The sequence below is a fragment of the Halyomorpha halys genome, unplaced genomic scaffold, assembly GCF_000696795.3.
Source record: "Halyomorpha halys isolate HHAL.00 unplaced genomic scaffold, Hhal_1.1 Scaffold533.1, whole genome shotgun sequence".
NCBI classification, from domain to species: domain Eukaryota; kingdom Metazoa; phylum Arthropoda; class Insecta; order Hemiptera; family Pentatomidae; genus Halyomorpha; species Halyomorpha halys.
Window position 1 is genome coordinate 6,159 of NW_027108067.1, and position 27,505 is coordinate 33,663.

The window sequence follows — 27,505 nt, forward strand, 5'->3', positions numbered from 1 at the left end:
CAGGTCGAAACGTCGGCATAAAATAAATAAATATGGTTTTGTTTATTTATGTTGTTCTTTGCTGACCGCACCCCCCGACAAACTTCTTCAAGTAAGAAGTAGATAATTGAGTTGCTTAAAGTTATCCTCCTCAAATTTAGTAATAAAAGAAAAAAATACCGCAACCCATTATAACCAAGTTTCATTTGAATGACAGTTATAATATGATAATTTAGGATCATACGCAGGGCTCGCTTAATTATAACTATTATTTTGACAATGACTTAATTCTTTCTGTTCTAATGCAAATAATCCTCCCTATAATGTACTTTGTCAGCACACCAGTATACTAGGCCGTTACAATGTTAGTTTAAAATGTACCACCTTGTTTCATGTAAAATAAATCTTTTTAAAAAGTCAATGCATTGTTTAGAAGAATTAACTGACTAGCTTTCAGTGGCATCTACGACGTCCCTAAAATTTAAGATTCCCATTTCATAAATTGTTAACAACATTAAGTACGAAAAAACAACCATATGCAATTGTTGAACCCCTTCGAGAATTATGGCATTACTTATAATATAATTGGGAGCAAGTTTCACTACATTACCTAGCAAAAATACAAGAAATAACATAACAAAAATACCTAAGCTTACTACATAACAAAAATACCTAAGCCCCTTTTAGGTCACCATATAAGGCAATGATTCTTGTTGTTAAAGCCACTTCAAATTGACTACGTCTTTCTGGCGGAAAGCTTTAAACAGACAAAAACAAAAACAAAACAAGCTGGTACGGATCATAAACATTTATTTAGCTAGGAACATTGAAAACATAAATTAAAACCTTCAGAAATAAACTATAGAACAAAGTTTAAAATAAAACTGTCCTTCAAGATAAAATTAAATTAAATAAAAACATAAACAACATTTACAAAATTAATAAATATAAAATAAATTACTGATTAGAGAAGATGGTCGGGAGGGGAGGGGGGAGTACGGTCTGCAAACAAAAACATAAATAAACAAAAAATTATTTATTTATGCCAACGTTTCGACCTAAGTTTCAGGTCTTCATCAGAAACATAAAACTGAAAAGAAATAGTATGAAAACAAATTTGGAATAATACAAAATAATTGATTGATAACCATGAGATTAGACTAGCAGATTGATAACAGTGAAAGATGAAATATAATATTATGTAGGTAAGAAGATATGTATAATATATGATAAGTATGTGGTGTCTAAAAAACTGGAAAACAAATTTGAATTTACAATGGGTGAGTGACATATATAAATAACAATGTATTAACTTTTTTTTCTTAGATAAAAATTAAAGCTTGTGTAAAAAAAATATTTTTAAAATAGGAAAAAGGTAGAAGAAGAAATATGGAGAATGGGAAATGAAAAAGGAGTTATCTAGAAAACATATATAAATAAAATAATAATAATAAATAAAATAAATTATGTGTATTTTAATAAAGTAACTATTTGGGAGTAAGCTAGGGATAGGTTTTGTTTGTTGTTTTATGAGTGACTGGGGAAGCTTCTAATTGTATAAAAATACTTTCAGATAATAGACGTTTGTCGTGGTTAGGGACAGAGGCTAGTATGGAGGTATTGTCAGAATCAAAAGAGTTTGAAGCAGTGAAGTTACGGGAGGGGATATTTGTGCTGGGTTATGCGGTCTTTAAGTAAATTTTTTGTTTCGCCAATGTAAGATGCGTCACAATTAGAAGTGGAACAGGAGATACGGTACACAACATGAGAACGCTATTGAGAAGGAATAGGATCTTTAAGATAGGTGTATATAAAAGACAATTTGTTCTGGGCTTTGAAAGCTAGGCGGAAGTTGGGGATGGAAGAACGTAATTGTTTATGAATATTATCTGAATGAAAGTGGATATAAAGCAATTATCTATATAAGAGGATGGAAAGATTGTAGAGAATTTTGTGAAGAAGGGGTATGGTTTTTATAATTGTAAATGAATTCGTTGATAGATGAATTTGGCGAGTAAGAATCTTGATCATCATCTCCAGGAGCAGAGTCACCATGCCCATCTTTTGGTCCATGCGGTCGCATAGCTGTTCTATGTCTGGCATGGTAGAGGCACTAGTCAACGGAGAAGCTGGGTTGGCGGCTGCCGTGGCTTCTTAGCTGGAGATCCTCCCAACAGTTGCGAGAAGGCGATGTCATTCTGGATCTTCCTGCTTGCTTGCTGTCTTTTGGTGTGCGCTGGTGGAACTTCCTTCTTGGCCCTGATGTTCTCCAGATGGTTCACTCGTACAGGGCACTCCTTCGACGTCACCATGGGTCCTCCCCTATTACAGATATTGCACTTGACAGGTGGTCCTGTCAAAGTGCATTGGGGCAGATCATAGTTCTCGGTGCACCTCAGGCAAATCACTGCGTGGTGGCAGTAGTGCATGGTGTGCCCGTATTGTTGTCACCGCCTGCAGTGGACCAGGCAGCCGTCTCCTTTGAAGGGGGAGACTCAGAAGCGAACATGGTCAATGGCTCCAAGCTTCCTGATTTCCGTGATTTTGACGTGAAGCTCCATCACAAGTTGCAGGAGGTCGAGTTCCTCTGGCTGACCGTTAGGTTGGGTCTTTGCCAAACGTCGGATCAACTTGAAGCCCAGACGATTGTCCTCGAGGTCGCTTGCAACGTCCCGGAGGTCTGTGTCGACGTCGAATCCGTAGAGGATTCACTTCTGCGACCTCTTAGTTCCTTGGGGAACTGGACTAGCCCGGTTTTCTTCATGATTTGGCTGGCCTTCTCATGTTCGTCCTGCTTGGAGTTGTTGGTCATGAATCTCGTGATTCCAATTACACACAGCATCTCTTTGACTGACTGCTGTGCCATGGCGGGAGCTATGATGATCGAAGGCGAATGTCTCGCCTTCGGGCCGCTGCTGGTCTGTGGGGAGGGAGTCACATCGGTTGTGGACCCGGGTGGGTACATTCTTTATGTACATTCGATCAACTGACAACAAACGGAGAGCTGCCAATACTGCTTCCGAAAACCAGTCCTGCACCTGGAGCGCCATTGCCCCTTTACTAGAGAGGTCACTCATGGTCACCCATTTGTACCCCTCCCTGCATATGTGTCAATTCGTAAATTTTAGAGCGGTAAATCTTTGGAAGGTGTCTTTTCCTGTGGGCCACAGAACCCCCTTTTTGAAACAGCATCACGATTCGATCTGATTGAATCTTTTAGAATTTAAATATCAAGCTTCGAATTCAATACTAATAATTACTGAAATTACTAAATGATGTATAACAACACAAGTTTAAAATAAACTTGATACTTTTCAAATAAATACCTCTTTGTGCTGTATTGCAATTTTATGATTTATTTTAATATCTTTCTTATTAAATTTATACTAGGTTTTAAAATTATAAACTAGAAAGAGATAAGAAATTGTAGCAATTGTTGTAAGTTCAAAGGTGAATATGCAAATTTACAAAACTTGTAATCCCGCCAAAGATAACCAACCACCTGGATATAAACCCATATTGAAATTTAACTTGGTTTCGTTAAGTTTAGTGCACTTCAAGTTTAGTTGCTGAAAGTAACCAAAAATGTCTAAAACTGAAACTGATTTGGATTCTATTACTGAACAGCTTGGTAAAACATGTTTTACGAAAGAAGAAGGAGTTTCCTTTGCTGGGCAATCAATGAAATTGGACACAAAAACACAAGGTATTATTTTCTATTTATTTAGAAATATTAGTTTTCTGTGTTGTAATTTTTTTCTTAACGGACTTAATTCATTTTTAAAGCATAATTTAATATATTCAATTGTTACTTTGGTTGCCATTGACACAAAAATGTACCTGTACTGTGTGCACTTTCAAAGTTTACAATTAATACCTTCATTTTAGTTTTTTATTAAATTCATGATTAGTTATATGAATATTTTTGATAGAATGGAAATGAGCAATTTCCTGGTATGTTTGTCATTTATTTATAATGAATTATTTTTTAACCGGAACATCTTTTAGTTCACAGTTGAACAAAGCATTTTATGATCTACATTGTTTTAAAGTTTTATTATTATTATTATCTTTTGTGTTAACTTTAGGATTAAGACGATAATTTTAATCTACAGATTAAACATTTATATGTTATTATTGAACTCATTGAAATATGTTATAATAACGTAAACATATCTAATGTACAAAAACAGTGTGTTAATCCTAAATTTTTAATTTTAATAAACCATTAAAAATAAATCTGTACCATTATAACCCATGTAGGGTGAGGGGGTGTACTTTGGAAGGAATTACTGCCCAATAGTTATGCAAGGAGGTGATTTGGTCAGGATCACACTCGGCTGCCAAATTTTTCCCCAATTAAAGGTACCTACATTACGAGGCTGGGTCGACACCAGAGGCTACAGAAGTCACAGGATTCACTTATGGCTACGGTAATGGAGTAAATAATTATCTATCACAGCTGAATTCGAACCTGGGCCCTTGGAGTTAGTACCTCAGTGCCTGACCACTGACCACTCTGTTCCCTTTTCAAACCATTAATGAGCTTAACTGGAAAGAAATTCCAAGTTCTAACTTCTAAGCTCTACTATTAGGTGGGCATGTTTCTACTAATACATGAAGGAAAAACAGCCAACCATTGTTTTCCATTAAAATCTGATATTGTTAAATGAGTCGTACTTGAGCAGATTTAAGTTCTGATTTCCTCTTAGCAAGCGGAAGTCGACAGCTATGATCTCATTAAAGCAGTAATAATAATGTATGTTATAACCCTATGCAATAGAACATTGTGTTTGAGTGTGTACTTGTTAATCTGTTGATTAATTGATTGATTTGTGTTTATGAATTACTTATAAATTTAAGAATTATGGGAGGTACAGTTGCTCTACATGCATCTTGTGTGAATATTGAACCAATGATTCCTAAAAATTATGTGCTTCTACCTCTAAACTCAGATGGTTTGTTGAATTTTCTATGAAGTTCGTCATCTTGAGATGACATTTTATAAGGCATTGTCGCTTGTCAGAGTACCCATCATTGTCTGCTCATTCTTTTGTGAGTTCTGATAAAACGTTCCTTTTTCCATTGTTTGGGGTCTGTTGCACAGTTGTGTGAGGTGTATTCAGTTTTTCTTTCAGGGAGTGCCCTGTTATTGAACTATCTGAGGAAGAATATCAGTTGATTGTTTTTGATACTTGGATTCTAAAAAAAAATTATATCATAAAAAAATCCAATTAAAAAAAAGTAGTTCTCTACAACAGTAAACTATAAAACTTGATACAACTATATTGATAAATTCTACTAAGGAACTAGGCCTCGAAAGAAATATGGATAAGACAAAATACATAGCTAAAAGTAGAAACGGGAGCAATTTTGGTGATATAAATATAGGAGGAAATACACTTGAACTGATAGAAAGGTTAAGTATTAAGGTTCTACGATAACTAGAAAAAATTAAATTGATGATGAAATTAAAGCGAGGTTAAAGGGCAAGAAATGCTTGTTATTTTTCAATTTTTGAAATTGCTTAACTCGCATCTTCTGTTTAAATACTTAAAAGTTAGAATTTACAAAACTATTATCCTGCCCACTGTTCTTTATGTATGTGAAAAATGACCTCTTATATTAAGGGACGAATAGAGCCTTAAGGTTTTTGAAAATAAAGTGTAGCGTAAAATATTCGGAGCGATAAAGGATGAGTTAATAAAAGAATTTAGGTTACACCATGCTGAACTGAGGGAACTGCACCCGACAAATATAATTTAGGTTCTAGCATTGTGACGAATAATGCTTGGCTTGTAAGGTTGTAGGACTTAGTAACAAACGGATTCCTAAAATGTTAATAAACTCTGAACCGACAGGTGAACATCCAAGGGGTAGGCTTAAACATAGATGGGAAGATTGCTTTAAGTTTGATTTTGGTTTGGAGGGGCGTCACTGGGCACATGTATGTAGAGAATGATTAGTGGTATTGGCATTGAACCGTCGGGTTTGCTAACCACTTATTATTATTACCTATCTAAATAAGAAACATTGTGATATTTCAACTGAAGGCTCGTAGAGACTTTTTAAGTGTTCAAAACTTCAGGGGTACAAAAAAAATTTGCCTCTGACTATTAATAAATTTTCAATTTTGAAATTTAAGATCCTTTGCTTGAGGATTAAGACTATAAAGACCCTAGGATAATGCCCTTGAAGATTAATACTACAAAGACACTAAAGTAATGCCCTTGAGGGTTAAGACTACAAAGACACTAGAATAATGCCATTGAGGAATTTACTGTTCCTGTTTCCCTGATTTTTTTTTTTTTCATGATTAAAATCCATGACATGTTGTACATAAATTTCTAAAGATCACTCCAGCTGTGTTACCATAAGGGAACGCATCGAGTTAATGGGTTAAAAGGTTTTGGAAGACACCTTATTATATATTTATGTGTTCATTTATTAGATTCTTAATGAAATATTATGTAATTTGTAGAATTAAAAAGTTATATAAATAAAACCATCCTTACTACTAATATTTTAATGCATTTTTATTTATATTACAATTTTTATTTTCTACAGCTCAAGTTGTTGTCGACCAGATTAATGCTTGCCCGAATTTGGAGTATCTTAATTTAGAAGGTAATACTTTAGGTATTGAGGCTGCAGAAGCAATTGGAAAAGCACTTGAATCCAAAAGTGAGCTAAAAAAAGCACTATGGAAAGATATGTTCACTGGACGTATGAAAAATGAAATACCTACTGCTTTGGTAATTAATTAATTATTTAGCACAATGGAAGTTATTGGGTATTTAGCATGTTTACATTTAAATTTTTTTTTTAATACTACTTCTTATTTATTGATAGATATTACAATCTGCCACACAATTGTGGGCAATAGGTAATAGTGATGAATGATCCCATACATACTAAAATAAAATAAATAAATAAAAAAAAAAAAAATTTCTTAAAATATGTACAAACAGAAGAATAAACAAAATGAACATAATCAAACTATCTGTATGAAAAATAAATAAATAAAATAACATAATGATAAAATAATATATTCTCTAGTCACATTTACACTCCAATATACAATACTTACACAATCAACCTGAGGATCCCTGAGTCCACTCTATCCCCTACGTGTGAGGGGTAGAGCAGAGCTCAAAAGATCCCAGCGTACCCCTTGCCACATCACTGGTAGTGAGTCAGTGGAGGCTGAGCAAGTGCGCTAAAGCCGCAAACACTCAACTAGAGTGGAGAATCTGACCATTGCCAGAACTCCAATTGTCCATTTTTATTTTAATAAGTCTCTTGGCCACTACCGTTTCAACCTTATAGGTGGGCTATACATTTTAAAAATAAAAGCACAAATAATAAATCATTTAATCATTTATATATTTTACTTTTTTTTTTCCTCTTACTAAGGAAGATTATTACTTTTTTTTTTAAATTAATCCAAAATAGACTTGCTAAATATCTTAATTAAGAGAAAAATATTGGAAACAAATTGTATATATATAGGTTTTAAAAAAAAACTCTATTCAGAAACATAATGTAAACAATTCATTAACGAGTCAATTTTTTTTTTTAATTTTCACATGCTGGTATGGCAACAAAGGGGAATTATTTCCCTTTGTCATAATAGGTCTTATGGATCAAAATAAAATTATAAAAAAATTAACTCATATACTTGAGATGCTCCTATTATTATTTTTTAATAATAATTTTCCAAAAAGTGCATATATTAACATTTGACAGTGAACTCCCATTTAACTACATGTTAAATAATTTTTAATATTGATAAGGGGATCTGTGGGAAATTAAAAATGAAAAGCTTGTCATATTCAGTGGGAAATGAGTATATGAGGCATGTAGCTCCAACCACATTTTTTGGAAATGCCTTTTTTTCTATTTTCCTCATGTTGTTGATACACTACATCATATTTCCAAGCAGAACCAGTTCCTTCCCTATGAACATTGCATTCAAAGTGGTGCCTTTGTTGCAAAACCAGCTCCATTCAAGCTCCATTTTAATCTCAGAAAGTTTTACTGGCACGGCGGAGGTTCTATTGTTTTCATGCCTGTTTGTTTTAGATTTTCTTTTACATATTTTCACCTTTTACAATGGAAAAGTATCCAGATTTTGAGATTGATCATCCGAGGAAGAAACCACGAAAACCAGCAATTTGGATTCCTTGTGGAATCCATGTGGTTACTGAATGTTACAGCAAGCTTGATGGGGATGAGAATGAAAGGTGCGTCAATAACGACGACAATAAAAACACATTTCTGAAAGTTCCTGAACAATAATTATTCCTTCATTTTTTGTCCAATGGGTTTTTTAAATAAATTTGATCCAGTATTTATTTAAGTTTCAATTCAACTTCAAGTTTTTCCAATTAAAATTTTCTTGATCTGACCTTTTTTGTATGTTGTTCTCCTTTTCTCTTGAAATTCCACCAAGCAAAAAATTGTTTTTTGTTTTTTTTACTAACTAAAACTATATTTCTGATTTTTCCAGTAACATTATTTAGTTTACTGCATTAGAAATGGTTGTTAATCACCCAGTTTGCTTCAAAACCAGCTCCATTCAAAATTTAAATTCCCAGAAAGCTAAAATTACTGAAGTAGTGAAACTACTGTGAAATAATCATGGACATTAGTTCTTTCGATACAGATAACAAAAATTTCTCAAAATAGGTCGGCTTGTCAATGAAAAGTGTTTTCACTCCTGAAAATTTTCTGAATTTGGATAGAGCTGGTTTTGAAGCTACACACCTCATTTATCACATTTTATTTTCTAGAAAGCTCTCGGAAAAGGGTTGATAACAGCCAAGGCTCAATTAGAAGTTCTAGATTTGAGTGACAATGCTTCTGGACCGATTGGCGTCGAAGGCATTATTGATCTAATCAAGAGTCCCACGTGTTATACATTGAAAGAATTGAAGTTGAACAACATGGGCTTAGGAGTAGCAGGAGCTAAGGTATTATTATTATTATTATTATTTTTAAATCTGTTCATTAAAAAATATTTTTTAGAAAAAATTATTTTTGTATTACTTATGATTTATTTCTTAATCACTTCATTGCAAATGGCCAATAGTCATGCTTCTTTTTGAAGTTGTGTATTAACCATGTGAGAGTTCACATATATCTTTTTGGATAGTCATTGCTGATATTTTAGTGAAAACTATAGATTTAAGAATAATGTAATGCTAGAATTTGTTGTTTTATGATTTAACACTTTTATGATTTTTCAACTGAGTTTCTCATAAACTATTCTTTAGTGACTAAGGAAAACATTTATTTAATCTTTCATCAAAATTTGAGGTTTGAACTTCAAGATATGTAGAATCCAAAATTCTAATAAATAAAGTCCATCTTCTATCCATAAATGGGTTTTTGAAATTTTCTTTTTAGACTAATTTTTTATTTTCACTTACCCATATGGAATGGAATATATAGTAAGAGAAAGTATTTTGTTAAACCTTTGTAGTTTTGATAGGAACAAATTTACATTTGTTATTCCCACATGGAGAAAACCTGAAATACTACAAATTTTTATAAAAACAGAAAAATGAAAATTGTTTGCTCATAATCATCGCATTTCTTAGTCTAAAGATATATATATGTTGCGGGGGCGCCTACCGATCTTAGATAATAACAGGTGTCTCAAACCTAGCTGTTGCAACGATAACCTTTCGACAGGTAGCGTTGAGGTTGTCCCTGTAAAATAGCAGTATGAGTACCACGTGCTAATGATTAGGTTACCTCAGTGTACCAGTCTTTACAAAAAGGTATAATCATATTATACAGCACCAACATCAATGAGAAACCGACGTGGGAAGCTGCATGAAGTAGACTAGCCGCTTAGTGGGAAAAGCATGCAAACAAAGTAATTTATTCCTGGCCAGGTTTATTAAAAACATTACTAGTAAAGCATGGACAGTGAAGGTAGTGTTTCATTTGATTTTTGTAAATAGTACATAATTTTTTCCTTGATTAATCGTGCACGCCCTATTGTAGTTATTAATATATTTGTTCATATTTGTTTCTTAGGTTAGGTTACTTTGCTTATGCATGAAGCATGTTTATTTTTATCATGATTTTATTTTCTTGTATTTGCAATAAATAGGTGTTTTTGTTTAAAGTGTGTTTGTTGATTTCCCTTGGAGCTCACCTAAGTAAAATACAGTAACAATAAAAAACGAGGTAACAACATATATATATATTTTTTTTTTGGAAATTACAAAAATAGTTATAATTTCAACATGAGCCCACCACCCTACACACAATTTGGGTGGTAAGTGTGAGTTGTGTGATATGCACATTGCACCAGATTTTTGCTAGCTGACTTATTATTTTTTATGATAAACATTTGACGTATCTTGATAAATATCTAATCAATATCATTATCTTTATCAATATCTTGTTTTAGCTTTTAGCTAGTGCTCTTATGGATTGTTACAAAAAATCAAAAGAAGCAGGAAAACCATTAGCTTTAAAAGTTTTTATTGCTGGACGAAATAGATTGGAAAATGAGGGAACAAAAGCTTTAGCTTTAGTCTTTGAGGTATTTTTTTATTCTTTTAAAGCAGTACATCTGTTCAGTAAAATATGAATAAAAATATGTGATATGTATTTTTTTTTTTTTTTTATAATTTAGGCATTAGGTAGTCTAGAAGAAATACAAATACCACAAAATGGAATATACAGACTGGGAATAGAGGCGCTGTCTAGAGCACTTGCTTGTAATCCAAGACTGAAGGAAATTAACCTCAATGACAATACGATTAATCCTGAAGGTTCAGCAGCTCTTTCAGAAGCCATCACTAAGCTTCAGAGCCTTGTGAAGTTAGATCTTGGAGATTGTCTTTTGAAAACAAGAGGTGCTGAATTCCTCGCCAAATCACTTAAAGAAGGTCACTATGCACTTGAGGTATGTTTTATATATCAATATTTTTGTGTGTTTGTATATGAATGCATTATAGAAATGAGGGATCTGGTACAATAGAGGTAGCTCTATTCTACAATTTATTTTTCTTAATAAATTTATTTGCATTCAGTAATCGGATTAAATTATCTCGAACCTGCTCACCGCTTCTCAGAGGAGGAAGCTTAAAAGATTGAAGCTGTCTCCTTAATTCATCATGCATTTGAAATAACACAAAATTTAAGGATCAAACATTCATAATTGGCACGGTAGCCCGTTATCGAATCTGGGACTCCTCTAGTAGCTTCCACCAGGCCTTCCTGTCTTCTGCTGCAATTCTCTACTTTCGGGCAGAAGGGACTAATATAATATAAATCCAACTAAATTATAAATTAATCCTTTTGGTTTTTTTTAAATATACAGTGCAAGTTTCCATGAAAACCCATTTGATATCTATAATAAAGGCTGCCTGCATGTTTCTGTAACCACTCACACTTGCTGACTGTAAAGCTAAAGTTATTAATAGTGGTTCTTCTTATGCTTTAGATATGTAATGAGGCTGGGTTTTAAAATTTCGGCCTTTAAGAAGTTGAAAAATATTATTTCCAAAATGAAGAGGAAGAGGTTGATAAAAAACCATCCTCAGAATTGGACTACCTATTAGTTATTAATATAAATGATTATATACACTGTTAGTCAAAAAATAATATATTATTCAGTAAAAATGTAATCATAAGGCATCTCACCACCCCACCCGTCTTATTAAAATATACATTTTGTGTTGTTGATAAAGTTTTATATTGTTGAATTAGGACTCAGATATTTAAGTAAAACATCCTAGACCTATTTGTTGGTGAGGGGCTACATCCTTTTGACCTATCGAGTCAAGTGGAGGTGCTTGTATCAAGAATAGACTGAAACTACCACTTAGAGCTACTCACTTTTTGCATTATGAGAAATAGTGATTTTTATTTAATGGGATTTCGATTTAACAAAATAAAAAGCTCCTTATTATTCCTTAGCTACTTCTCAATTTACTAACTAGCCCTAAAGCTTTTAATAAGAGTTTAGTCTTACCAACAACTAAACTGTTTATTGTCTTGTTTGCTTCTTTTTAAGTTTATGAAAAGTTATTAATTGATTCAAAAGATCAAAAATAACCACGGACTATAAAATAAAAGGAGAATGTCTAAATATATATCCCTTTAAATAAACAAAGTAATCTAATTAAATATCCGATATAACCTAGGACTAAGGATCTCTTCAAGACTTACAAATAGGCTTCAAGAAGCATTATGGTCCTATGTTTTGAATTACCTTGTAGAGACCTAAACTGTTAAATTTTATTGTTAGAATAAATATTACTTCTATTTTTATTTTTTCCTAGAGATTTTTAATCTTTTATCAACTTAGATAAAAGGTTTTTCTCGATCCACTATTAAAAATAAAAAATATTACTTTTATTAGTATATTTTTCAAGGGTTTTATTTTATCTTTCAGCAATCCATTGGATGTAAAAGATTTTTTTACTTTTTAACTCTATCTATAATCCATTTTATGCTTTTAACGATCCTATAATGTTTTGAATAACTCTTCAGAGACCTAAACTAACTGTTAAAAGTTTATTGTTAGAAAAATTATGTTTGTGTTTTTTTTACTTGTTAACTCGATCCATATTTCATTTTATCCTTTTAATGGCCATATAATGACTTATTCTGTAAAGACCGATAGTAACTGTTGAAGATTACACTTAGAAAGAATATTACTTTTATTAGTATATTTTTCAAGAGTTTTTATTTCCATAATTCATTTTGGGTTTTATTGAAGAGGAAAAAAATTTATGGAAACAGGATTGTTACACGCTCTTGATAAATTACGCTGGTAATGATAAATTTTACAACTGGTAATCAAAATTTTTTTAGAAAAATATTTCGCAAAAAGGTTCTTAATCCAGTTAGTACATCTCATTTTTTCGAACAAGTTGGTAACTTTTTTTGGGGGGGGGGGGAATGAGATCTGCTCCAAACTTTTTCCAGGGCATCTCGCACCTATCTAATGGATTTTTTCTAAACCGAGTGATCTACTTTCTTATAGGTCTTCAGCTAATGATTCTTTGTTATGGAAAAGTATTGTATTAAATCAGTTAGTGAACTGCTGTTGTTTAATGTAATGATCTATTTGTACATTCTTGTTATGTATAACTTTTATTATAATTGTATTATTTAAAGTAAAAATTCTGTGGTGAGTAGTGGTTATGAATGTAATGATATATTTATACAATCTTGTTATTGATAACAATTTTAAACAATTCACATTTTATTTAAAAACAAATATTTATGACTAAAACATTTTTTCAGGAATTGGTGGTATCTTTTAACAGTATCAAAATATCAGGAGGTGTAGCTTTAGCCGAGGCTGTGATGTCTAAGCCGAGGTTTAAGAGATTAATTGTAGATGGTAACAAGTTTGGTACTGGAGGGAAAGGAAAGATGAAACAGATTGCCGAAACTGCTGAGAAAGTTGAATCTCTAGGCTGTATGAGGTAACAATTAAAAGTCACTCTAATTGAATTTTTTATTATATAGTTTTTATTTTATTAGAATGGATTTCTAAAAGACCAGTTATAACTTCTTTAAAATCTCATAAAGCCTTAAGGTTGAAAATTAAGAATTAAAAACATGATGGTTCTTAATCCACAAAAATTGACTTTTGAGACTAGATTAGAAAAGTTCTAGTCATTAGCCATTTTGCAGTGTTATTGTTGTAAATTTAAATTTTATTATATATTTAGATAATTCTGATTCACCCAATAATACTGGGATGTATTAAATGTGCTTATTTAAAGAAGATATGTATAAATATATTAAATTATAAAAGCTGAAATGATGTATCCATGTAGTGTATACAATATTCATGTAACATCCTAGAAGAGAAAATATATGTATTATGAACCATTTTGTTTTAGATCTTTATTTTTTAACTTAAGGCAATATGAAATTTTTAAATATTTATAAAAGTGAAGGTCAGATGGTACAAATTAATAGATATTGTAGTGATGATATATTAAGTCTCTTGTCAAAGAAAATCAAAAAGTGTTAACTGTTATAATGAACTGAAAATATACATTCGAAATTGAACAATTAACAGTGAATATTGTGAGAAATATAAGAAAAAGTTGATTAATGTTAACAATGTGGAGAAAACATTATTATTTGAATGATAAAAGAAACTGTATATTTCTTATATTTAAATTTTTTTTATTTATTTCTATATTAGTATAATTTAAGAATTATTTACAATTTATAAATAATTCTTTTGAAATATAGGATTATTAGATGTTTTAAATAGCATATTAATGCATTGTGTTGATGAATAGAATAATGTTTATTAAATCATTTGTATGTGAAATGAATATTTTTAGTAATTGGATTATAAATTTAAATATTTGAACATTAGTATGATTTTTATAAAAGACCTGAACAGTGCAGTATAGATGGAACAATCGGTGATCGCCGTGCACTTATAATTGATGATATTTAACAACATAGATTAAGTTTTCGAAGACTTAAAAAATAAACAGCTATTATTTTTAGACATAAAGATACAGCAAAGTGACAATTAAATAGAAAAGAGACTTTCATTTGTTTCAATTTTTGACTAGTGTCAAGTACTGAAAGTTGGTTCCCTCTCGGAACTCACACAGGCAAGACCTATGCTAGTCTGGGTAGAAATCATTAATTTGTTTTAAATATTTAGTTGCTTATGAGACTTGATGTATTCATGAAGACAAGATTTATGTCTTGAGTTGAAAAAGCTAATAAAGTAAACAACCATAAATTATAAATAATGCTGAAAAGAAAAATTATTGCACATGGTTAAAAGATAAAATATATACATTAAACAAGTATTGTTTATTAGTGTATATTTGGCCAGTATAGTATTATTAGTATACATTTATGGGTATATCTTTTTAGTGATATCTTATAGTAATCATCTCCTATTTTTTGTAATAACTGGTTGTTGGAAATGGGTGTAAGAGAAAAAACTTTTTGTATAAGTTGTGCTCTTTTGGATCGTTGGGAGCTGTAAAATTAATATTTTTACTTTATATAATAGTAAATATAATATTTTTTTATTGATTAAATAAAACAAAATGTTTAAGATTTGTTTTGAATGAATTTTTTAATGTGATGTTCATTTTATTAATTTTCAGTTGTTTCATTCTAATTTTTTATGTTTATAATAATTATAGCAATCCAATATTAAGAGTGTTTATATTTTGGTATTTCCAAAGTTTTGAAGCTTATTTTAGTTGATTTTTTCCCCCTTTAGGCTATAGAGATTTATAAAGCTATACAATAATTTTACATAATATCACTTGAAACATTTATCATTCAACATTTTAAAATTTTAACCTAAAGGAAGGGAAGTGGTATTTGCCTGTAACAGTGTAAATGTCTAGGAACCTGCCCTAACAGTTATAGTCAGTCATATGATTAGAAATTATGACAGAGTGAGGTGGTGTGCTTTATGCGTTGTTTAATCAGTCTGTGATGTTTGTGAGATGTGCATATTATAGAGCTATGTTTTCTCAGAATATATTTGAAAATTCCCTCTTAAAACCTTTCAGCTGACACACTAACATTATAGAAAATATTAATCATAAATCATCACAAACATATGTGTTATCGTCTCCTGCCACGAACCATCGATGGGGAATAAGTAGTATGAAAGGTTCATTTTAATGGTACCTTTATTTTAAAATAAAAATTATGTAATTTATTAATGAAAGCAATTCATTAAATATTAATATGTTATTAATTAGTGACCTGCCTTACTAATTGTTGCACTGCACCGTGTTGCTCAAGAATCATTCGCAGTTCATAACAATCATTAATGATTTTTTTTATATACCTTTAATTTATAAACTCCCTACTCACTGAGATATTTCGGTAGTATCCAATGGTACTTTTGAACATAATTTCACTATTTAAATGCTTCTGATTAATGATACTTGGCGGTTATCAATGCTTTTTAAATATTTAATTAAAAAAAAAAAAGCTCTATGTTTTTCGGATGAATTCCTCTCTTTTATTCTGTGGTTTGTAGTAACTGTTAAATGAGAAAGGAACTGCACGCATGAAGACCCTGTTCTTAGAAATCATCTGGTAAAGTTTTGTAAATCATTTGTCAGCGTGTGAAATTAGATCTCATTTATTGTAGCTACCAGCTTTAAAAATCATCAAAGAGCTCTGAAACTTTGGTAAATATTCTAAAAATACAATCTACAGAAAATAAAAGTTTTTAACAGCAAATACTTTTTTTTCAGCTACCGCCTTAATTATAGCAATGTTTTAATAAGTTAAATATTATTGTTAATTTTTTTTGTTGATTAGTGATGATGAAGGAAGTGATGAAAGTGACGATGAAGAAGACTATGGAAACACACCATATAGTGATGATTCTTGTGAAAGTGATGTTTGTAGTGAGGGCGATGAAGAGGAAGAGGAAGAAAAAAATGATGTTGAGAGTACAACGTCATCAAGCGAACCCAGCAGTGGAGCTTATCCTGATAATATATCCTCTGGATTAAAGCTGGTATAAATATCATTATTTTATCAGTATAATATAATAATTCTCATAATTATAATTGCATAATCTTGGTTTGTTTAAATAGAAATTTTTTTTTTATATAGCAATATAAATTATCCAATTTTTCAGACCAATACGAAACTTATATTTTTAATGCTTTCTGAGATAGAACACTTTTAATTTTAAATTTGTTTTTTAATTAATTCAAATGTTTTGTTGGTTAGTGCTCAATGGTAACTAAATGGTGAATCATTTGACTTAGTAACATTTGTAGTGGAGGTAAATTGCTGAAGTTGTAGACAAAAATGGTTTCACCAGGTCGTATCAACTCAGATACGACGTTTAAACAGTGTTCTTAAAAAAAACAAAATGTTTCCAATGCAGTTGATATTCTGAATTGTAGGCTGTTTCCTTGCCGTATAATGGAGACAGTACTTCTCATCCAAAACTTGTCATCTCTTACTAGTTTCTTGTCCTGCTTATCCTAATGGATCTCAGCACCAAATGGTTTTCGCTGCCGAGTTATCTTATAGCGGGATATCTACTTAGAAAGTCACCCATGTACACCAACAAGCTGTGTGGAACCTTAAAAAGGCTGATGGGGTCAAGTTCACTGCTCTTTCAGACAAAGAAATCTCTTTAGATCAACTGAATGATAAGATAGATGAATCCTACAAGAAGTTGGAGAATCCTATTAAACCCTAATACATAAAGTTACTGCCACAGGGTACCGATCTTTTTGGAATAAAGAAATCCAAAAGTTGAAAGATGAAAGCAAGCAATGAGATAGGGAATGTAGCAGAATTGACTAGAACAACTGACTCCAAGCTTGAATAAAAATGAGGAGTTAGCAAACACTTATGTCAATTTGTGCACTAGTAACAAATTATAAAGTCAAGTCTTAGGAAAGTTTTCCAAGACTGCATCCCACTTGCTTTACTGAAGAACAGGAATAACTCCTTAATTCCCTGTTTGACATAGGGGAACTTGATTTAGCGCTACATATCAATCCAGGGGGCAAGAACTCTGATCCAGATATGACATCTAGTCACAATTTCTTAATCATCTCAGGGGGATGATGAAAATAGCCGTTCTACAGTTCCTCAACCTTGCCTGAAAAACCCCTTATCCACGTGAATGGGCTAAAGCTGAAATTGTACCAATTTTGAAATAGGATAAGCCAGCTGGTACAGTTTGCAGCTTCGGACTTATATCTTTGACAGGCGTCTTCTCAAAACTTTATGGAAATATGATCTTGATGCACCAATTGTACTTGAAATGAAATCTTGTCAGAAGAACAAGCTGGCTTTCATAGGAATTAAAGCACCATGGAACACATTGGTTAGCTAACTCGGGGTATTAAGGGTTGTTTCCTTCTCAATCAGGGTACACAAGATGTGATAGTTTTTGGGGGTTTGGAGAGGAGGAATAATCAATTTTTTTTTTCTTCTTATTTTACAATTTAACTGGAAGGAAGGAGGTGCTCCATTTAATTTATTGTAACATAATTTTTTAACATTAATATAGACTGTGGTGCAAGCCAACGCTTGGCTGAGCAATATACTTATGGAGCTGCTCCTTATCCATTATGGTATCAGCTGTGTCTTATGCCCAACCCTTTTAAATGTTCCACATAAAAAAAAAAAATCTATAAAATACCTAAGATACATTTTGTACATATTAAATTAAAATACTTAATTTTGTTTTATTAATCTATTTTTAATTAAATAAATAAAATATTTTTCTCTGTAGTCCATTTTATTAGAATGAATGACCTGATCTAATTTGGAAATTTTAAATTATACAAACATATAAAATTATTATTATAAATATTAGAACTAAGATTAAATAACTTTATTGTTGCTAATTTTTATCATTATATAATTACTGTATAAGTTTGTCTTTTTTTCTTTCTTTAGGTCTCTGCCAAGGAGTTTTTAGAGAATCCTACTTATGACAATCTTGTAGGTTTGGGAAACGATCCAGTTACATCTATAGTTTCTGATATTAAAGTAAGATAGTTTAATAACATCTATAATTTTATATTAAGGGCTTAATTTAAATTGTATTACTAAGAATATTATTTTTGTATAATTTTAGGGTTATATTATAACCGAACAAATCTAGTGTCCTGTTATTTATATCAATTAAAACAATAGATTTAGTGATTTTTGTCAGAAGAAATTATCTTCTTATTAATTGGTTTCTTAGTTTAGTCAAGGAATCTTTTATGAATCAAATAGCTTAGTCCAGGACTCTTTAATGCATCAAAACTTTTGCTTTCTCTTATTAATGATCTTATTTGGAAAAATATAAATTTTTACCCTTCAGTTAATCTTATCTGTTATTGGTGCCAGGGCTGGAAACTGCATGGTTTCTTCCCTTTTACATTATCGAGATTCTGTTAAACTAAGATGATGTTTTCTTTATGGTATTCTTTTGTATATTTAATTTAATTTAAGGAGTTGAGAGAGGGAGCCGAGTCAGTGAAGAATACACTTTGTGAGAAGAACACACTTTTCAAACAAGTTGTGTTGAAAACAAGATATAAGTCGAACCTTTTTTTTTTTTTTTCAATGTTTCATCTAAACATCATGGTAAAACGTTGGTGTTCAATAAAAAATAAGTTTCACTACGGATTATTTATAGTTGACTGTTGATATTGTACAGAGGAGAAGTTAGTGAATGGAGAGAATAACACCAATAGCTAAAACCTATTACTTGTGCCAATGCTCCAATTTCAGGACTAATTACAAACAAGATAACTGTATTGAATAAAAAAAGTTTAATAGGAATATAAGTAGATAACAAATAATATATCTACTTATCAACTAGGTAGTGAAAATTATCTGTACATAATTAAAAACATTAAAAAGAACTTAAATTATTTGAATTTTTATATTTTTTGACAGAAAAATTATGAATATTTATTACCTCTTAACTATTTAACTTCTCTTTTGCATAACTGCTTTCCATTACACAAGTAAACCTTCTTCAATTTTATTTCTTCTTTATTCTTCAGAATTTTGTGTCGTTATTGAAAAACGATTGTACATGTGGTAAGTAGCTACACGATTTATTATTTTTTATTGTTGCCTTATTTTACTACAAGAATACATAAATCCAGAAAAATTCAATGAAGTATTACCTGTTTTTCTCTTGACCACTTTTTAGGATAATGAAGGTAGATGTTCTCCTATACAGAACGTTCTTCCAGAAAACGTGGAAAGAAACAATAAGAAGAATTCTTTAAGCAATAATTCAACCTCGACAGATTTGGATAGCGGGGAGGATACTTATGATATTGTTGGAAAACTTGTTGCTAATAAACTCCGAGAAATGAATAATACATCCTCCATTTTAGCAGAAAGACTGATCAATCAAGTCCTCTTTGAAGCACAATTAGGAAATTTGAATTCCAATTCTATATTGAAATTAAAACCCAATTAGTTATAAGAATTTTAGTTTTTAATTTATATTTGTATAGTCATACAGTATAATAGTTTGTTTTTATTTTGTATAATTCTGTTTGTATATAAATCATGGAACATTGAAAAACCATATTTAGGAATAACTGTAAATTAATTTTCACTATAATTATTTTATTCATATGATATGTAAAAAATATTTATTCATCCACAATTTCACTAATTGTATATTGATTGAATTAAAGTTTATCTGCTTTTGTCTGATCTAAAAGCAAATAATATTTATGAATCAATTAAAAAAAATCATTAAAAATTTATTTGTAAACCAAAATTATCTGAAAGTATAAATGTACATTTACTTTATTCAAAATATATGGATTAAAATCTAACATTACTCCAAACCATTTAATTTTGCCTGTGGTGTCTTGACTTAAATTATTACCTTGCAGCTGCTAGTTTGATTCATCTCTTTTAAACTATCCATTACATTAAACTATTAGTAAATTGGTTCTCGTTTATCGTAACAAAGTTTTCTGTTTACTATAATGAAATAAAGTATATTTTTCATTAATAATTCTTTATATTTATATTCTAAGTTGTTATTATATTAATATAGATTTTTGTTTTATTGTTAATATATTTTTTTCTTTAAGGTGTAAAAACTATTAAATTAAATAAAACTCTGGTTGTGGTGGATATTGTCCGAGAATTCAGTATCAAATCATAATGTATGGTTAGTAAAAATCACAGCAATGATTTGAGGGTTATAAATTTATAGGGTGTAGTACATTACAATATGTCAAGAAGTACCTGGCCTCTATGATATCTTAAAGAAATGAAAATAAAACTAGCTTAGAATTGAAAATGTGTATCATTTCTCTGCAGCTAATTTACTTTCCGGAACTCTGATAAATGACATGTGCTGACCTATTGTAATTCCTTTGTGAAACATGGCTGCTGTGTGTAGATATTTTATATAATTTTGTTAAATACAAATGATGTACAGTGGACTCGCACAAAATCGCAGGTCAAGGGAAAAACCAAGTGTAATTTAGTGTGTGCAAAAAATATAAAGCATTGAAAGAACTACTTACAAATATATTTAATTAAAACGTGCTAATAAAGAAAAAATGTGCATCAATAATAAGTTATAAAAAAAAAAAATTACAAAAAAGTTATTTATCAATGTATAAAATTAGAAACAGAAATGTATGTTTGCATTGTAGCATAGCAAGGTTCCACTGTAATTATTCACAAGGAATTTTGATTTGGTAGTTTATTCTTCAGTTCTTTGATTTTTTAAAAATATAATATCCTATATTATCCTAGATGTTAAGATTCTTATTAGATAGGTATGTTCATTCACAGATTAATGAAACTTAAAGTTAATAAAGACAAATCTCATTATTTGTATTTTGCCTGCAAACATTTTGTAAACTAAATCTTTATTGACTGAGGTTGTAAAAACTTAAGTAATACAGAAATGTTACTAGGTTAGCTCTCTTACCTCAGCATCAACAATTTCACATCAAGTTCAAGTTTCAAACTGATTTTTATTAACTACACTACATATTTTGTATTTTAAAAAATTATATCTTTATTGAACTACTAGTCCATATTAACAGAATAAGAAAATAAGATGAGTTTTAATTAAATTTAAAAATATAGCATTTTATAGTAATAAGTTTTAATCCAAATTTTTAGTCTTGGGAGGTTAATAATTAAGTTTTGGCTTAGTCCAATTGATGAAAATAAAATAACTCCTATCACATCATAATTTACTTCACTGATTTTATTTTGATAATAAAATCAGAAATATGTGATTAGTCTAAAGATGAAAAAATGTGAAGGCCCTCTTCAGGAAAAATAAGATTATTTATTAATTTAACACAAAAACATAACTCGCTATTCCACGAACATTATTTTATTTAATATATCCATACATTTTGAGCGGAAAAAATCCAAATTTATGATTCAAATAAATATTGGTATGTACTATTTATTATTATGAACCGTATGATTAATTATTTGTATGTTTTTGATTGGCTTGGCATTCAGTTAGATTGTTCATATTCGGAAGCCGAAGTTCAAGAACGTTTCTTTGATTCTAATCTCTCTTGATTCCAAAGTGTCAAAGAATTTATTCCGTTGGTGTGAAATGAAGGTTATTTCATAATAACTGATTCGAACTAGTACCACTTCTGGCTCTAAAATGATTAAATATAAATATAAATTTATTATTTCAACTATGTTCATATATTTACTATTTTATTATAATTGTTTAAAAGTCTTATCTCTAATTAAAGTTGCTACATATCTTTACTTTGATAGCTTGATACTTAACCTTATATATCTTTACATTAACATTACTCATTTGATGCTCAAAATTTTATAACAATAGCTGTAGTATTTGGGAAATAATATATTGTGGTCTTGTCTCTTTAGGTTTCACCATTTTTAGTGGATAGGGGGAAGATATGTAAGCGTACCTTTAGTGTTACTGGCATTAAGTGTCGGAATCGCTTTTAAAAATAAAATTAGTTCCTGACAAATTACCATTTATTTAGTATGGTTACAAATATGTAGAAAGTAGTTATAATACTGATGAAAAATGCAGAATCTATGCCAATTTTGCCCTGGAGCCAGTGTTTCCCAAATCTAGTGCCCCAAGCATATGCTGCCTGCCAGGAGTGCAGCAACCAAATACTACTTTCTAAAATATTACAAAAAAAAAAAATGGAAAAAATTAAAACAGCAAATATACAGTGTATTTCAGTATTGACTTAGCACTATTTATTCTTTGTATTCTACTGTGTTCTAAAGATAGTTGTGCCATAATTTTTATTTAACCCAGCTAGGGTTTAATCCGAAAAGGGTGCTGCAGTGAAACATTTTCGGAACCGCTGCCCTATAGAATATATATCACTTTACTGAACTTTTTCAAAACCTAAATTGACAAGATCAGTTGAACTTTCTTGTTGAGTGATTTGTTATTGCTCCATCCCAAAGTGCTCATTATTGTTAAGGCAAGATTTTGCCATTGTGAAGCTTTCCCTCTATTCTTCAATTATATTTTCTTTCTTTTGATTAAATATATATTCATCATTTTATCATAAAATAACATTGGCATTTTTCTTTCTCTAGTATTAGCAGCCAAACTCAGTTTATTTTTTAGCAATAATCGTGAAGTGAATAACTTTTTGGAAAAAGCAATTAACTTCCAAACTTAAATCGTACTTTTATATTTTCTTGAGTCATGGCTAATTGGAATTATTAACACTACATGACCTTGGTTTGAGAAGGCTGACTATGATTTTGAGAAACAGGACTTCACAATTACAATTTTATGTTAAAAATTGTCTCTAGATTGAATTATGTCAGGCTACTAGTTCCTTAATTTCTCAATGGATTACACTGAATTTCATTTATAAGCTAAATAGCTTGTTGCGATGATTTCTTAAGGAAAACATTATTTCATTGGTTAACACATTGACTGCCACAGTACTTTTTAAGATTTCAGTCTAGGAAGCCAATGTAAGTTTGGCCAACTAAAGCAAGTAAGCAAACTACGAGTTATCTCGTTGGTTGGCGTCTGGGGCAATAACACCGAATATGAGATAACTCTTAGTTGGCAGTCAACGTGTTAAACCTTTACAAACCAAAACAATAAATATAGTTTATTATTAATTTTTAATCATGTTCAAGGCATTTTCTATTTGTAGATGAAACCTTACAATTCACAATTGGACGAACTGATGGAAGCTATTGTGAAAGTAAGCAGTATTGTTGATCCTCAGTGTAATTTACTCGATAAAAAGATTGCTACTTCTTGGGAAATGAATACATCTTTGGAATTATATCAAAAACTGTTTGAGTGGGCAAGACAAAGAAATGCATTATCTTTCGTTAACAACGCCTTACCAGTTCATTTAAGTCTAATTAAGGTTGGTACAAACTTATCCTTATTACTTCAAACAATTTTATATATATTTGAGCCATTGAGAGAAAATCTAGTGTGGTGGCGCCTCACACAACTTTCATATAATACTATACTTAGAGTTGAAATTTTACCTCGTTCATTTAAGGACAGATATTTTTATGTTATTTACTATGCAATATTTCCTGTACTAATTTTCCAAATGAGCCTTTCAGTTGAAAAATTGACTTACTTCAATTTCAACAGTTTACAGAAAGTACTTTTAATAATACTTCTCGTGTTGACAAATTCAAAATTTTCTTTTGAAAAATTATGGCATAAATACAAAAATAAACTTAATTTCACTTGTAACTTAGGATGCAGATTTAGGGACATGACGGTCGTGCGGGTTGGGGCTTAGGTCTTTGAGTGCCGGGTTTGGAACGTTGTAGCTTCAATTCCCACCTGGGGCAGTCCTGAGAAATGAATCTCAACACTCCCACCTTGGTTAGTACGTGGCTGCAACTCTGGTAGCCGCAAGTGATTGGCAAAAAAGACCATTAGGCCCACTTACCGGACTAGTTTCCCCCACCAGTTACTAATATCAAGGTTTCAAATTTTTTCTTTTTTCAAAGGTAAAATCTTTTACTTCTTAATTTAATTGTTGTCTGGACAAGGTAAATAAAGGTAGTGAGGATTTTTTACTTAAAAAATATAACAGTAAAATTTATTTATATTCTCCTCGTAACCAATTATTCTGTGCTAAATTTTTATTGAATCAATATTGAAAATACTTGAAATGATTTTATCATTGCTGTTGATTTTTCCACTCAGACCCTTGAAAATACCCTTTTTACCCAACAGATACCTGCTCTTGGGGAATCAGTGAGGTAATTTATAACTGCAACTGTATGATTTTTACAGTCATGATTGTACTCTCACTAGCTTTGGTGTGATAGTAGTATAGGTAGTATCAGGGCCGTCCATAGCTCAGGTGGTTGAGGTGCGGGTCTTTGCCTCATGGAAACTATGGCGGCACTGGTTCGAATTTAGCCTGAAGTGTTGATTTTTTCATTACTGTGGTGGTCCCACATAATGAAAGCTGGACCCATACCATGGTTAGAACAGGTTTGTTACCTCTAGATAACCCCAGTATGTCATAAATGACTAGGAAGGGGGTTATAAGTATCGGTAATATCAGTGAACCAACTGTTACATTAACTATCACATGTGCAATCCTTCACAGTGAACAATCGCATATCAACCTTACCACATTAATGTGTAGAGATCAGATTTTTTGTGCAGTAAAAAGCTCAAAATGTGTAAAATCATGCAATAAAAACTTAAAATGTTTATTGAACACCTAAATCCTGCAGTAATTAACTTTATTGTTTAATTTATTATATTAATACACAGAAAGATTACCTGATCCTGTTAGAATAAAATTAAACTCACTAAATTTTTAGTCTAATTTTCATAAAAAGCAAGTCGATATTCGGTAAAAGCATTGAACAAAAATCAAATTTGTGGAATTTTACCCAAAATGAGTTAAAGGATTTTGTGAAAAAAAAAAAATCAAAACATGCAATGTAACATTTGTGTTATCTGAATATCTTTTCCATGATTCGAAATTCTGTTGAGGTTTGGTGGAATTTAGAGCCAGAGAATAAACATGCAATAGGATGGAAATTCAGTCTGTGGTAATGACAACCGGCAGCAAAATATTGTTTATATATATTTCTCTAAGAACTTAAACTTGTATCAGTCTCAGGCCCAAAAAATGAATCCATGATGGTCCCTAAATTAATAAAAATGTAGTGATATCAAAAACTTTAGCAGAATAAAGAAACAGAAAACATACTACACCTGTGCCTTCCAATTAGAACTTGTATTAAAACAGACCTTTTATTTTTCATCATTATCTTCTTTGCGAATTATTTTTTCTAAAATCCTTTCCAAAAAAGCTTTTCAACACTTCATAATACATCTATATTACTAAACTTTTATCCGGAAATGTTTTCAATCTAGAAAAAAATTTTCCTCTTATCAAGTTAAAAATCAAATCCTTTCATAGTTTATACTATTCCATTTTTCATTACTTATAAAATTGTGAGGTGGTTAGTTATTTAAAACAAACAAAATTAAAGGTAGTTTTGAGGAAGCTATTTTGAAAATTTTCCATTTGTATCTTATCAAATTAGTCATTAGTTTATAATAAAAGACTAATCAAAATCAAAGCCATTTTTTAGAAAATTCTGAAAAGAAAAGTCTGAATAATTCATTATTCGTTTAAGAAACACACAGACTGTTTTGCGAGATTTGGTTATTTGGACCCAAGAGAGCTCAAAAGTTGTATTTCTATTGAAAACTTGTAATTCAAAATTTATCACAATCGCAACACTTACCCGTATTATATATTGTATATATAGCTAACTGAAAGTAAAAATTGTTTCAACAAAATCATGATGACATGGGAAGCATTTTGGCAAGAACTTAGTAATATAACATAATTAATATAATTATATTTTTTCAATTTCATGAGACAAGGTAATTATTTATTAAGTAAATCAAAACTTGTATCCTTTTTTGTCTCAACACTTTTTATTTTTCACCAGTCCAACGTTTCGGCCATTTTAGCCATCCTCAAGGACATCTTCAATTATAATTTCTTCCTCACATTAAATTTAGAGTTACTTTTGCAGGCTATTCTGCCCAGGTCATTCATTAATTATAAGTTAAAAGCCTTTTTTTTTTTTGGAATTTAAAATCATAAATATTCAATTCTTCTTGTATAAGATTATCCACACAAATTCACATTCACTACCATATAACCCTTTTTTTCCAATTTAAACCATATATGGTAGTGAATTTGTGTGAATAATCTTATATAAGAAGAATTCAATATTTATGATTTTAAATTTTTTAAAAAAAATAGGCTTTTAACTTATAATTAATGAATAACCTGGGCAGAATAGCCTGCAAAAGTAACTCTAAATTTAATGTGAGGAAGAAATTATAATTGAAGATGTCCTTGAGGATGGCTAAAATGGCCGAAACGTTGGACTGGTGAAAAATGAAAAGTGTTAAGACAAAAAAGGATACAAGTTTTGATTTATTTAATAATTAATATAATCAAACTTACTAGAAAGAAAATTAAAAAAAAAATTACATTATTTGTCCAAGCAATAGGTATTTACTAAATCAACATTATTGAATAAATGTAGCTGTTCGCAATCCTTGATAAATTCTAAGTAACTTAGAATTAATATATTTATTTTTATATAATGGTGAGTCATAGCTTTTTAGAAATAATAAATAATATTTAATTGTTTCTTTTCAGCATACATGTTGCTGATTTTCATTTGATTTATATATTGATTCTAAAACAGTAATATGTATTGACTTTTGTAATTTCAGGATGAAGAAACTAGAAAACCAAAATCAAATCAAAAATTGGGCGGTTGTATACATGCTTTGAAATACCTGATGACAGAAGAAGACATTTTCCCAAAAGAAACCGTAGCAATTTTACACATGTTAATCAAAGCACATCAGGATAAATCAAGAAAAAAGAACTGACTTGAAGTTGTAAAAAATATTTATTGAACGCCTATAAAAAAAAACTACTAAGACTACCTGTGATTAATTATACTTTATTAATAACGA

The 27,505-nt window shown here is 30.5% G+C and overlaps 1 protein-coding gene across 2 annotated transcripts; it reads left to right on the forward strand.

Moving 5' to 3' along the window:
- The first annotated feature begins 3,351 nt into the window (after positions 1-3,351).
- Positions 3,352-27,505, forward strand: RanGAP (Ran GTPase activating protein). Of its 2 annotated transcripts, XM_014425807.2 has the most exons (10): positions 3,357-3,685; positions 6,547-6,734; positions 8,775-8,954; positions 10,409-10,543; positions 10,637-10,909; positions 13,261-13,445; positions 16,300-16,501; positions 18,415-18,507; positions 23,646-23,867; positions 27,257-27,505. In XM_014425807.2, the coding sequence occupies exons 1-10, from the start codon at positions 3,565-3,567 to the stop codon at positions 27,416-27,418; spliced, it is 1,761 nt and encodes a 586-aa protein (XP_014281293.1). In that variant the 5' UTR covers positions 3,357-3,564; the 3' UTR covers positions 27,419-27,505. The 2 variants fall into 2 exon arrangements, with proteins under 2 accessions (XP_014281294.1, XP_014281293.1); XM_014425808.3 differs by lacking the exons at positions 23,646-23,867; positions 27,257-27,505 and adding an exon at positions 19,670-20,061 and having other exon boundaries at positions 3,352-3,685.

What these genes read in the sequence shown, in the direction of transcription:
- RanGAP (XM_014425807.2), top strand. Translation starts at nt 3,565, where the DNA reads ATGTCTAAAACTGAAACTGATTTGGATTCTATTACTGAACAGCTTGGT. An exon ending in CTTTAGCTTTAGTCTTTGAG is followed by an intron (nt 10,544 to 10,636) that starts GTATTTTTTTAT and finishes TTTATAATTTAG; the next exon opens with GCATTAGGTAGTCTAGAAGA. An exon ending in CTATAGTTTCTGATATTAAA is followed by an intron (nt 18,508 to 23,645) that starts GTAAGATAGTTT and finishes TTCTATTTGTAG; the next exon opens with ATGAAACCTTACAATTCACA.